A 13,294-nucleotide genomic window follows, 5' to 3' on the forward strand; every position below is an offset into this window, starting at 1 on the left:
TTTTATCGAATAACATTAAAAAAAACATGATTTCACAACCGAAACTTTACCACATGTTTCGGTAGTGACAATTTTGGATACTTTTGAGCCTAGTTCAAAGATGAGATCCAGCACATGGTTAACTAGCACAGTTCTGGAGCTGTACACACATAAAAACTAAATTTCACACCCAAAAGAGTTTGCTTAATTGCAGAAAAAAGGTGTTTGGTAGTGACGTTCCTTAAAGTTACACACAGATTTTCAGACTTTTGAACACATTTCCCTCAAAATGATGGTAGCCATCTACAATGAGAGAGAGGCACAGGAATAATAACCCTTTGAAAATATCTGATGTTTGCATTGATTTCTCATAAAATGTGGTATGATCTTAATTTACATCCCAAAAAACTGTTACATTCTTGTGTTTTTCTGATAATTAGACTTCCGCATTTCTAGAGGTCTTTAACTGTTATCCTGAGATCTCTTTCAGGATTGTCTTCAAGTGATCCTTGCAGGAGATCATGGAGAGAGAAGCAACTGTCCAGCATTTTCTACTCTTGGATTGATGAACACCAAGGTCTTTAGCAATGCTTTTGCAGCTTATCTAGCTGCAAGCTAGCAGCTTATCTTTGTGCATCTTCATAGTGCACTTTTAAGGTCCCGTGAAAGCTTTTGGGATACCAAATGTTCTTGAGAAGAACATATTTGTCAGTAACCGGTTTTTGTGCCTTTATTGAAATGACAGGGAGGAATAAAAATGAGAAAAATAGAGAATTTGTGTGTAATTACTTCAGTCAGATTGTGTTTGTCTATAATTTTGACTTAAATGAATAAGTAATCAATGCATAAATCCATATATATTTTCAGAGGGCTCACAAACTTGCCACTTTAAATATCAGCCCATTGTTATAGCAAATGGACGTAATGCACGTATATGATAATGTGTGTTTCACATTATGAACTTCAGTTTGATTTTTTGTTAAAGAAAGTCAGTGGTTGGAAAAATAGTGCAAGTTAGGTCCATTCCCAAAGCCATGGGATTGGGCCCGGATGCCCTCACAGCTGTGTAATATAGGCCAGTTGTGTTAAGAATGATTGGATGCTCCGGGACAAACTCTTGATCCCTGCTTGTGTCGAGCTGCTTCTAGACGGGCACAGGGTATAAGCCATTAATGCTATAGATGATGCAGCTGTGTATTATCAGCACTCACACAGAGCAAAGATGCGTGTGCTTCTGAACAGCAGCTGGATTCAGTTCGGCCCGGCGGGACGGGGCTCGTACGACTGGGTCGCCGGCGCATCCGCTCCGCCATCAACTGAGGACCGTCTCAAGGTAAACTCTTTCCTTTGCCAAGCCTCTTTTCACAGGCTTACAACTGGCCTTGATTTTGTAATGTTGAATTTTTCTGATGAGTGTTTTTGATGTGATTTCGCTCTTTATGATTTGTTTTGCGGTCTTGTTTTTTTTAGATATTTATCCTATTGTACAGCACAATGGCCAATTACTCTTGCTTTTATTGTGCTATATAAATAGAAGTTGATTGATTGATTAGAGACTAATCAGATGAGGTAAATAGTGCACTCATTCCTCCAGCTTATCGCATCTCTACATGACTGCTTTCATTCGGAAGTTACACCATGATCATTCACGGCTCATATCGTAATCTGTCCTCGTCTGATACTATCAATATAAGCAGTGATACGGTGTAAGACTCTGGCAGAACCTAATTTCTGGCAAGTGCAACATGTTTCGACATCTTTGTTGATTCTGAAACAACAATCAACCAATCAGATTTGAAGGACAAGTTTACAGTTTATGTCAGGCTTAGGCTTCCAGGGTTAGGTGTTTCTACATCCGTGTTCTTCATCTACTGTTTCCCTCTGATTTTAGGAATAACTTAGGGTGTGGTTAGGTTTAGGAGTAGCCTAAGGATACACTGTAAAAAATTATCGGGATTTTAACGGTAAAAGAAAATGCTAAAAAGTTTCCTCACTATATACGGTAAAATAACTGTGATAGATCTAATGGTACATTTAATGTCATTTTACTGTAAAATACCGTTAAATTTACAGTTTTTGAAGGTGAAAAAGAAAACTTGTATAATTTACAGTGAAAAACCGTAAATTGACATTCCCACAATTCCCTGCGTGACACTTCACATTTGAAGTATTTTCGTTGAAATAACTGCTTCTTCATCGTTTTCTTGGTTTTTTTCTAATCAGTTATGTACATTAGGATTTTATGTTACATTTAATGTTGTTAAATTAATGTTTATTGCATTTTTAAAATTTCATGTGTGTTACCAATGTTTGTGCGAATGAAACTGTGCAGCTTTTATATAACAGTATTAACTTTCTTGTGGAAGAGCTGCTTGTGATGAGCTTTGTTTGATCATGTGACTCTCATCACTGCTGTGATGATTGTTGGTTGTCAGCGTATTACAATGTTACAAAACAGAAATTAATAATTCAATAGGTCTGTAAATTAACATTATATCAGATAATGAAATATGGATTATTACTGTAAATTTTAAGTCTGTAAAACAAATAAAGCTGCTATCGTATTTTTGACGGTAAAGTTCTGGCAACCACAGCTGCCGTTTTTTTACCGTAAAAATTATGTTTTATTTTTTACAGTGTATGGTCAATAAAAGTTTCGGACAGGAATGTTGTTCCTGGAATATCATGGAACAAAATATGTCTAACTCGGCAATATCAGTCTCAGTGCTGTTGAACTGTCGAATGCTGCTGGTTCAATCAGATCCAATATTTGAACTAATGTTTTTTAATAATAATATAATATGTATAATGTAATATCTGAGCAATATCACACAAGCAGGAATACATAGTGAATAATTGATAATGAGCTGTTGCAGAAAAATAATGCAGAACTGAGGTGGTAATGCAAAGCAACTGGACCGACTGGAGTAAATTAATCCATTTATATTATTGTTGCCATTTTACATTTACATGCTGCGTTCACATCATGCTGTAATTACCGTAATTTTGGGGTGACAACAAGTGACGTTCGACTCAGAGCTGTTCACGTCCTCAGACTCATAATTATGTGCTTTAATAGCAACACTATCAACTTATGAATCTGCAGCGGTCGGGTGAAGTTGGCGCTCTCAGAAAATTCCCAGTTCACAAGTTGTTATTACAAGCTCAATGAGGACGCGAGCGCTTTTTACAAGTTGGAATGTCAACGTAATTACGACAAGACGTGAACGCACCTACATTTCCAAATTTAGCAGATGATTGATGATGTTATCACAAGAGAGAAACAAAAGCAGTTTGTCAAGGAATTGCTTTTATTCAACGTCACCTTCGCCAAGCTTTTTCAGTCTTTATTTAAAAAACAAGGTTGAATGAAAGTTTGCAAGAGCGCGATTATAAACACAGTAAGACTGTGAAATTGGACTAGTTAGTCCCTGTCCCAAATGGCCCTCACGATCTTCGTCCACCTCCACAATGGTTTCATAGGGGCACTGGAACAATCATTAATAAAACGCATTAAACTTTAGTTTACAAAGGCGTGAAACTCGCCGAGTGGTCTGGGGTGTTGGCCAGTAGCCCAGTTGATGGCGATAATGCACCTTTGCCAATGGTTGGAGAGCATAGCCTACCATACCGCAACTGCATAACTACAGAAAGAATACAAACAACCCCATTTCCGTTTCCTGCGGTGGAGTAATACCGTACCTCACAGAACACCCACACGTCAATGGAGTTCGACAAAAACTACAATAAAACCTGTTGGAAAGCATCTTTTGCAGCAATTTTTGTGTGAGCATATCATTGAACACCCCAGACCACTCTGTGAGTTTCACGTCTTTGTAAACTAAAGTTTAATGCGTCTATGAATGATTGTTCCAGTGCCCCTATGAAACCATTGTGGAGGTGGGGGGTGCTAACACAGAAACCTAAAATTCTCGGGACAGCAGCATGTGTCCAAATTTCAATCTTAACCGTTCTATTTCATCAGAAACGATCTTAAAACAGGGCTTTAAGTGTAAAATACCGAACTTGTCCTTTAAACAAATCACAAGGGGGTATTACTGATGTATTTTATGCAGTAGAGTAAAATGTGAAGAAAAAAAAAACTATTGACTTCAGCGTGATGGAACTGGAAGTGCTAAAGCTCATTTCTGGTGGTTGGCCTACAAAATACATCATCTCTGCAGCACAACCTTGCTGTGATGTCATGTGAGTGACAGGTTGCCCCGCCCTCGTCATCAGAGAAGAGAATGCTGAGATGCTGCAACAGTTGTTCTGATTCAAGATTACAATTAATTATATTAAACACTGCAATATTCCCCCCCCCCCCCCCCCTTTTAAATATAATTGTCAGTTTTGATTTCAAGCTGACTTTAAGGAACAAAGAATATGACCCTGTGATGATGATGTGATTTCTTACGTGTCTGTTGTCATGTGTTGCCAGGGTTACTGGAACGAACTGACTTCACACAAGGCCGAGGAGAGAGCGGAGGTGACGCTCTATGTTGCCATAACAACGGGCTCGTTGCTCTTCCTCATGGGATTTGTCTTTTTCGTTTACAAAAGATGTTTCAGGGTCAAAGAAGAGAACACGACAAAAGTAATAACACTGGATGGCACCGCTGAGTTTCTGTCCACTTTGGAGGAAGGAGACCGCACTGAAGACGGGAATGACGGGGTTTTTCTGATGGTTTATCTACCGGCTCCATACGAGAAAACGCTGACGAAGATCGCGCGCGCCGCCAGCACTTCCAGCTCTCACAATGAACTGGAGATTGAGGAATTAATCACAGAAAACTCCAGTGATCAAGAGTGATCATTCAAAGATCATATTTCACCTCCAATGTAAAGCATATCCATCCAAACAATGCATTAACACTAACGAAGGGACATGGAACATTTTTAATGTAGGCCTAGTTACCATAGTGCTATCTAATAGGCGACCATGACTTTACCATGGTACCACCAATGCAGTTTTTGTATGGAAGTAGTGCCAGCTTTGTTTTTGAATATTTATGATCTATAAAACTACAAAATATTTATTAATCGTAATAGCAAGTCGTGAAACCGCAACAAAAGGATTTGCATTTTACCATGATGCAGTGATTTTGAATTCTTAGTACTATTGTATATAATAAAGAATAGTGTGTAAAATATAGTCTTAGTCTTTTCTGTATATGCAATGAATAATTCACTAACACTATATCAATGTACCATAGTGCTATAATATCTATGACTTTACCATGGTACCAACACAGCAGTTTTTGTAAGGAAGTAGTGCCGGCTTTGTTTTTCAATATTTATGATCTATGAAACTACAAAATATTTATTCATCGAAATGGAATACAAAAGGATTTGCTTTTGTTTCTCCAAACTTTACTATAATGCAGTGATTTTGAATTCTAGTATTGTATATAATAAAGTACAGTGTATAAAAATATAGGCCGTGGTTTTTTGTGCGCAATGTGTTAAATGGTTTTAATAGTTTTGCAATTTTTTTAAAGAAATGTTCAATAACGGAGATGTTATTAACAGTGACACATAAAAACATTTTTTTTTCTTATCTCTGGTTAATATCAGCTCTTTCACCACATTATGTGATTTCTGCAAGCAAAGTGAAATAAAATTAAATTGCATAACCATGCAAATTGGTTTGAGAAACTGAATCACTGAACTGAGGATTTTGAGTATTCGTCTAGGAATTCTCTGAACAGGGAAAACTCAATCATCTTTGTATCACATTGTTAAAAAGCACACGTCTTTACATTGTTAACCACGTCAAATTCCACCTTCTTTTAAGATCATATAAGATAAATGTGATCCGACTCCTGTTTTAATGAAATGCTGCATAACACATATTAGAAATGTCTACAGTACATAAGACACACTATTTACACCATATTCACTGCATACAAAAAGTAGCCATTAGTCACTGTGCAACGGTGACTTTAAACTGTTAAAAAGATGTAAGGAAGAAGGGATTGCAATTGCAATCATCATGCAATTAGTATCGGTATGCGAGTCAATGGGGGACTTTCATATTTAGTTCTTTATAATAATTAAAAAGACTTAAGTTTGAATGATGTTTGTACTTTAAAAGGGCTAAACGAACGGTCTTAGGGTGTCTTAAGAAAGCAGAAGCTATGCAGACTGGCCCCCTACAGATAACTTTTCTATGCGCCATTTTTTTGCATTTACTTTTAACCAGTTTGTATCAAGGGAAGTTTTATTGAAGTATAATGTCAGATGCCCTCAACTTTATTTGGTTGCCAAAAATCCTCATTTCGAACACAATATCCATTTGGTCATTTCTACCTAACAAACTTTTGTGAAATTCTTGCTTGAAAAATGGGATTGTTATATATTTTTTTTAATCTTATGTCACATCTGCAGCCCCTTTAGTAAGACTCAATTATATACAATTACCCCTTCATCAGCCTCAAACCAGTGTTTTTGAATGACATACAGTGCCATCATAACTAGACTAAATGTAGACCTATAACACAGACAGAAGAAAAGTATGTTGCATTGCTGTGGACTATACATGTTACTCCTTAAACAGCGTTTATTTTAAAAGTCATGCTTAGGTTTAACAAAACAAAATCAATGTCTTTTCAAATGCCCTCTAGCTGGAGCCTGCTTTAATAACACCTCATGCAGCGACATCATTCATTCCCGTGAGGTACAGCGCCACCGTGTGTTTCAACGCGGAACTGCAGATGTTAAAACCCATGCTGATCATCAGGGAAAGCATATGGCTATTATTCACTGTGTTCTCCTTTTATTCTGTATTTTTACTTCAAATCAGAGCACGGGGAAATTTTTTTAATTACCATAAAGTACTTCTTGTTGTTGCAAATTAACAAATAGATCTTTGAATTTGCTTCTATGCGTTTATGAGACATTCTGCCTACAACACATTCTTAAAATAAATATAAGAAGCATTTGTTTAACTTTAAAACATTTTTATTATAAACATTTGGCATATTTTATTATGCAATAAATAAAGTGGCGTTCACATTAAAGGCATCAGACAAGGAACTTCTACTAATCTTCTTGTTTTTTCCGTGTGGGATCCAATTTTGTGCCTTCATAAATGACTTTATTCTTCATGCCGTCCTGAATGATTCTCTGCTGAACACGCAGCTTGGCATTATTATATCTGCAGTAGAACCTGTCAAAAAAACATGAGATAAACAGCTTTTTTTTTACATTTTACAAGACTATTCGTTATAATTTACCCCATTCTAATGCACATTTTCATAATGGACAAAAAAAAAAGTATTTTTGATTTTACTTGATTGGTAATATGTTGATTAAAATATATATGCTTCTTACTGTAAAGTAAAAAACCTGTAATGTTACAGTATTAAGACCCTAATTATAGTTTCAATGCCTGTTTTTGAGACGCGCACCATGAGCCCAGAGTCGTAAGCATGAATCCTGCGACACCCACATCAAATGACCTCTTTACTCGACCTGTGAACGACAAGTTGAGCAATACATTAAAGACATAAAACAGATACATTATCAACAATCCTGAAGATCAACAGAATCATGCTTACTTGTAGCCAGAAAGTGCAGCAGTCCTGTCACCAGTGAAGCCCCGGCTCCGTGTAGAAGAGATTCCCGAGCACACGGCGTATTCTGGATGTCAAGGATCCCCAGCACCTTCAGGCCCTGCGTGTGGTATAATGTTAGGGTCCAATTAATGGCTGAACACTCATTTATTTGTATAAAATGCCACTGATTACAGAAATACAGTGTGTATCTTTGCTACTCATTGCATTACACTGATTTAAAAATCCGGTTCAGTGAATAAATATTAATAAACTCAAAACTTAGACTAAACAGCATGTTTATATGAGCATCTCTAGACCATTACAATAAAGTACAGTGAAAATACCATGTTATAGTTTCAGATAGCAATGCCATGGTACTTTTTTTTCTTTCTTTTTTTCTAGAAAACAAGGTGAACGTAACCATAACAATGTAGGCTCAAAGGCATAAGGTTCAATGTCCTGCATCCATTCACTAACCTCGGTTTTAGTACAAATAAAATACATAAAACATGGTTATTGTAGTTAAACCATGGTAACCACACATTAACCACGGGTTTGCTACACTAACCATAGTTTAACCATGGTATTTATAGTAAAACAACTGGAATTGGTTATACAAATTGTCAAGGGTAAATGTGACCGTGTCTTATAAACACCAGCGTAATAACTTACAAAAAATCTTGAATAAAATTTCACTCACTTCGCTCTTACCGCCCTCCTCAGTCATTTTCGAGATGAATTTTCAACACAATCATTCAACCAAGTTCATCTACGTTATGAAATGTTTACCTAATACTTTTGCGGTGCGCCGAAAAAACCTTCCTGATGGAACACTTTAGCTGGCGATAGTTGGTTCCGGTGTTTAGAGGCGTTATAGTATTACAGTAGTGTAGTAATTGGCAAAATGTCAAATAAGTTACTAGTGTAAAATAAAATAAAATTCAATTTCCGGTGTTTTATATATTGAAAAAAATAGGTTGCTGAATGCACAACAGAGAAAATGACCTATAGATTTGCTTTTTCTGAAAGAAATCTTAGGCAGTAAACAAGTTTCTGATAAGTTTTAGTTTTAGTTTTTGATCCTATAGGCTAAATTAGATGCTTCATCCCCTTTAAATGTTGTTGTCAAATGACAATCTCTGCCATGTGGTACAAAACAACACATAACAAGAGTTTATTTTAGACAATACGAATTTATTGTTTGGAGTATCAGAAGGAATTCAATTTTCCCTGGGCCTGAAAGTTACTATCTACTACAGTAGCAGCTGGGCTGCCAACTATCATGTTCACTGTCCTCACGCAGTAAAAAAATACATCGCAGAGCAAAGGAACAAAGTCTTTAAAATGATGTGCATTTTAATATGAAATTCAAACAATGAATTTGCGCTCTTTAATGTGTCATCGTGAGAGATCGCGGATGCACGTGAACCGATCATCTTTATAGCACAAAATAAACACGAATGAACAATGGGAGGTATGTTGAAAAATACAGTACAACTTACCGAAATGTAGCCTGTAATCGCACAATCTGCATTTCAACCACAAAAAGATGTCAATAAAACAGCTTGTAGGCTAAACAATGTCATGTAATGTTACATAAAATTACCTCATACCATTCAATGACCATTCACTTGATAGTTAGCTAGAAAAATGAACTCTACAGACAATAATTTTGCAAAAAAAATATGCACTAGGCTATTACATATTAATTATATTTGTTACTCTTATTAAAAAGATATTATTATAAAAAAATAATTATATACAAATATATTCATTTTAACTTTACTATTACAGTAATGTACTACCTGCTGCAGGGTTCCCTGTTTACAGCATTATTTGAGAGGTTTTTTTTTTTACCTATAGAGAAAAATTAACGTTACTGTACCTGATATATACATATCCAAATGAATCGATTTCGGATCAAACTGAATCTACAATTCAAATCCTAATAAACACACAAAGCTCTTTCCACAAAGATCCTTTCATCAAACATTATGGATTTTTTTTTTTTTTTTTTGGTGTGAACAACAAAATCTAAAGAACCTTTTTCCAATATAGAACCTATTAGAATAAAAAAAGGTTCCAAAGATTCTTCATGGAACCAATGCCAATAAAGAACCTTTTTATTTTTAAAAGTGGATATAGTCAAATAGAGTGGTGTTTGAGTGTTTCCTGCCTTGCGAACACAGTGAAATCCGAGAGCAGGGATTCAGACCTTGATCATTTCCTGACCCTGGACCTGTGTTTAACATAGAGGCCATGGAATCGAATTTAGCTCCACGGAAATGATTTTAGATGAGATATGAAACTGTCCAAAGTGACACTGAATGCACAGCAGGTGTTTTCTATCTTTTATCTTCGTTCTGACCTGACAAATTTAAATAGTTGTGGAAACACATAATCCACTTGAGATCAGTGTGATTAATTTAAGGTCAGATTTGAGTTTAATTGTCGATCACTTGGTTTCAGTGTCCTATATAAATCTAGCCAGATGCTCTGAACACACGTCTCTTACGACAGCCTGCTGAGCAACACTGACACCTCTCAAGTAAGTCTAATACATTTTTAATACAGTAATGAATGTTTCAAAGGCGCTTGAATGAAATTGCTTTCCTTGCTTTCCTTCCACAGGATGTTAGTCGTTCGAAACAACATCCTCCTTCTCTTATTCCATTTAGTTGTTCTATTAGTCGTTGCTCAAAGCTCTTTTCTTCCACCATGCGAGCCAATTAATGAGACTGTGTCTGTGGAGAAAGAGGGCTGTCCGAAATGCCTGGTGTTTCAGACCTCCATCTGCAGTGGCCACTGCCTAACAAAGGTGCTCACCTCTGTTTAATTCGCATGGCAACCATTTTTAGCAACAGTCATTTGCATTAATATTTATATACAAGTTTTTGATCGGTAAGATTTTTTATATTTTTAAAAGAAGTCTCTTCTGTTCACCAAGGCTGCATTTATTTGATAAAACAACAAGAACAACAACAACAACAACAACAACAACAGTAATATTGTGAAATATTATGACAATTTAAAATAACTGTTTACTATGTGAATAGCCTATATATATATATATATATATATATATATATATATATATATATATATATATATAAAAATCCAGGATATTCTTTGATGAATAGAAAGTTAAAAAGAACAGCATTTATTTTAAATAGAATCTTTAGTAGCCTAACATTAGAAATATCTTTACTGTAACTTTTGATCAATTGAATTAATCCTTGGTGAATAAAAGTATTGATTTATAAAAAATAAAATAAAAAAAAATATTCTTACTGACCCCAAAGTTTTGAATGGTAGGTTTACTACTGTTAATTTTTCTTGAGCTTCAAATAATCATATTAGAGTTATTTCTGAAGGATCATGTGACTATAAAGACTGGAGTAATTTATGCTGAAAAAAATGGTGAAAATTCAGATTTCAGATTTAGTGAAGGCCAATTTATTGCTGTGATCAAAGCTGAATTTTCAGCATCATTACTCCAGTCTTCAGTGTCACAACATCCTTTTTTTGCATTTTTAATCAAATAAATGCAGCCTTGGTGAGCAGAAAAGACTTCTTTTAAAAACATAAAAAATCTTACCGATCATAAACTTTTGAACGGCAGTGTACAAGCATCAATATTTCCAGTGGTGAAGTACTATACAACAGTGTATTACCTTGTTTTTAGGAGCCTGTATACAAGAGCCCGTTCTCCACGGTCTACCAACACGTGTGCACTTACCGGGACGTCCGCTACGAGACGGTGCGGCTGCCGGACTGCCCCCCCGGGGTGGACCCGCACATCACCTACCCGGTGGCCCTGAGCTGCGACTGCAGTCTCTGCACCATGGACACCTCGGACTGCACCATCGAGAGCCTGCAACCCGACTTCTGCATGTCTCAGAGAGAGGACTTCCCTGCGTACTAGCCTCCTATCCTTCTGTCCCACCGACCACAGGATACCACACTCACACTCCAAACCAGACACATGTTGTGGAGATGTATTCAAAAGTACATAGGCTACTTCATAGGTTAGCCTACTTCAATATTATTTGGAAGCTTGTTTCCGCCACAGAATAAAAAATAAAAAAGTTTAATTTACACTTTTTTCCCTCAGAATTGCAAGACTTTTTATCTCAGAGTTGTGTGTTATTTCTGTCATAATTGTGAGATAGTCGTAAACTCGAAATTGCGAGTTAACTTGAGAGAAAAAAAAACTTGAATATCTCGCAATTCTGACCTTTTTCTTTTCTTCAGAATTGCATGTTGATATCTCGCAATTCCTACTTTATAACTCGCAATTGGGACTTGAAAAAGCGTGTTAAAAAGTTAGAATTGTGAGATAAACGTGATAAACTCGTAATTCTGACTTTATAACACGCAACTGCGACTTTATTTCACGCAATTCTGATTTTAGATCTCGCAATTCTGTGAAATAAAGTCAAAATTGCGAGATGTAAACTTGCAATTGTGAGATAAAAAGTCGCAATTATCTTTTAAAAATGTGTATTCTATTCTTTTATTTTCTTTATTTTTGGCGGAAACAAGCTAATATTCTATGCTCAAGTCAAACCAATTTTATTCTGTGTACAATCTAAAGGAGCAGTTGGCATGGATATTGAAACTAAAAAGGTTGTACGTTATCATTGTAAAATCATCAGCCAATGACCAGAGAGAAGAACAAAAGTTGGATTTAAATGACACACATGTAGGCTACAATAGAAAATCCTGCAAATGAACCATTGACTGAAGTTAATCAAATTGATAATTAACTAAACTGTTAAATTAATTGACTACAGTATGTCTCCACCATGATGAATTACAATAAATCTGCACCCCCTTTGCACTTGAAATATAAATAGATACAACATAAATTAAATTAAATTCTTATGAATATGCTGGCAAAAGGCATTGCTCTCCATTGAAGGCCATTCAGAAGTGAACGTATATTTTGCAAGCACATAGTACTCTATAACACAGATTGTTTTATACCAGTATTTAATTTATTTTTGAGAGCATGAAATTAACTTATCTTTTTCATCACCCGTGAGACACTTTAAATAAAAGTGTCTGCTAATCGAATGCATGTAATTAATCAAATATTAGATCTTGTACTGATTTCCCACAAGCACACCAGATATGATCACCATGAAAAGAGCAAAATGATGCTAGGAGAATCTGTAGCTCAACGTAAACGAGACAAACAGTGAAGACTTTTGGACTACGGCAATAATGTTTTAAAGCCAGAAGATGGCAGGAAAGATCAATTTTGGGAAATTTGGGAAATGAAAAGTAAACGCGCCCTTTCACACTAATGTGTGCAGTCATTCAAGAGTTAACAGTGTTTGCCTTGTGCTATTCAATAAAATCTTGATACAGTAATTATGTTGTGATTGCATGACAAGTTAAAGGTACGGAAGCACAACGGCTCTGTTTCAAAACTGAAACCTTATCAGTGACTGATTTGGAATTGTAGAACACAAGAGAATAGCATTTGGTGTATATTACCAAGCTAACGTGATATTATAAACAAAAAATAAGTACACTAAAAACAGGTTCATTTTGAATTAGACTGAGTATTGAATTGTTATTGATAATTTTCAGTACTGAATGAATTCTATAAGCAATATTCCTCATTGCAATGCATTGAAGTAATGATATGACACAAATTATTTTCTATAAAAAGGAATCATTTCATGTTGCTTTTTGTCAGACTTTCTTAAAGTCCCCCAATTATGCATTTTCAGACATCACATTTG

General features: G+C 35.7%; 3 protein-coding genes across 3 annotated transcripts; 2 read left to right on the top strand and 1 right to left on the bottom strand.

Moving 5' to 3' along the window:
• Positions 1–1,191: 1,191 nt before the first annotated feature.
• Positions 1,192–5,043, top strand: smim28 (small integral membrane protein 28). Its single transcript, XM_077223903.1, has 2 exons — positions 1,192–1,312; positions 4,421–5,043. Exons 1-2 carry the CDS (start codon positions 1,202–1,204, stop codon positions 4,790–4,792), a joined length of 483 nt encoding a protein of 160 aa, XP_077080018.1. The 5' UTR covers positions 1,192–1,201; the 3' UTR covers positions 4,793–5,043.
• A 1,877-nt stretch (positions 5,044–6,920) lies between these two features.
• On the bottom strand, positions 6,921–8,379 carry cox20 (cytochrome c oxidase assembly factor COX20). Its single transcript, XM_077223920.1, has 4 exons — positions 8,239–8,379; positions 7,542–7,656; positions 7,392–7,455; positions 6,921–7,150 (listed from the first exon to the last, which is right to left on the bottom strand). The coding sequence occupies exons 1-4, from the start codon at positions 8,263–8,265 to the stop codon at positions 7,024–7,026; spliced, it is 333 nt and encodes a 110-aa protein (XP_077080035.1). The 5' UTR covers positions 8,266–8,379; the 3' UTR covers positions 6,921–7,023.
• Positions 8,380–10,170: 1,791 nt separating this feature from the next.
• On the top strand, positions 10,171–11,463 carry lhb (luteinizing hormone subunit beta). The gene is made up of 2 exons (XM_077223913.1): positions 10,171–10,356; positions 11,224–11,463. The coding sequence occupies exons 1-2, from the start codon at positions 10,171–10,173 to the stop codon at positions 11,461–11,463; spliced, it is 426 nt and encodes a 141-aa protein (XP_077080028.1).
• The last annotated feature ends 1,831 nt before the right edge of the window (positions 11,464–13,294 follow it).

This window comes from Siphateles boraxobius, unplaced genomic scaffold, assembly GCF_051911475.1.
Source record: "Siphateles boraxobius isolate OS27281-9 unplaced genomic scaffold, OSU_SipBor_1 122, whole genome shotgun sequence".
Taxonomy (NCBI): Eukaryota; Metazoa; Chordata; class Actinopteri; order Cypriniformes; family Leuciscidae; genus Siphateles; species Siphateles boraxobius.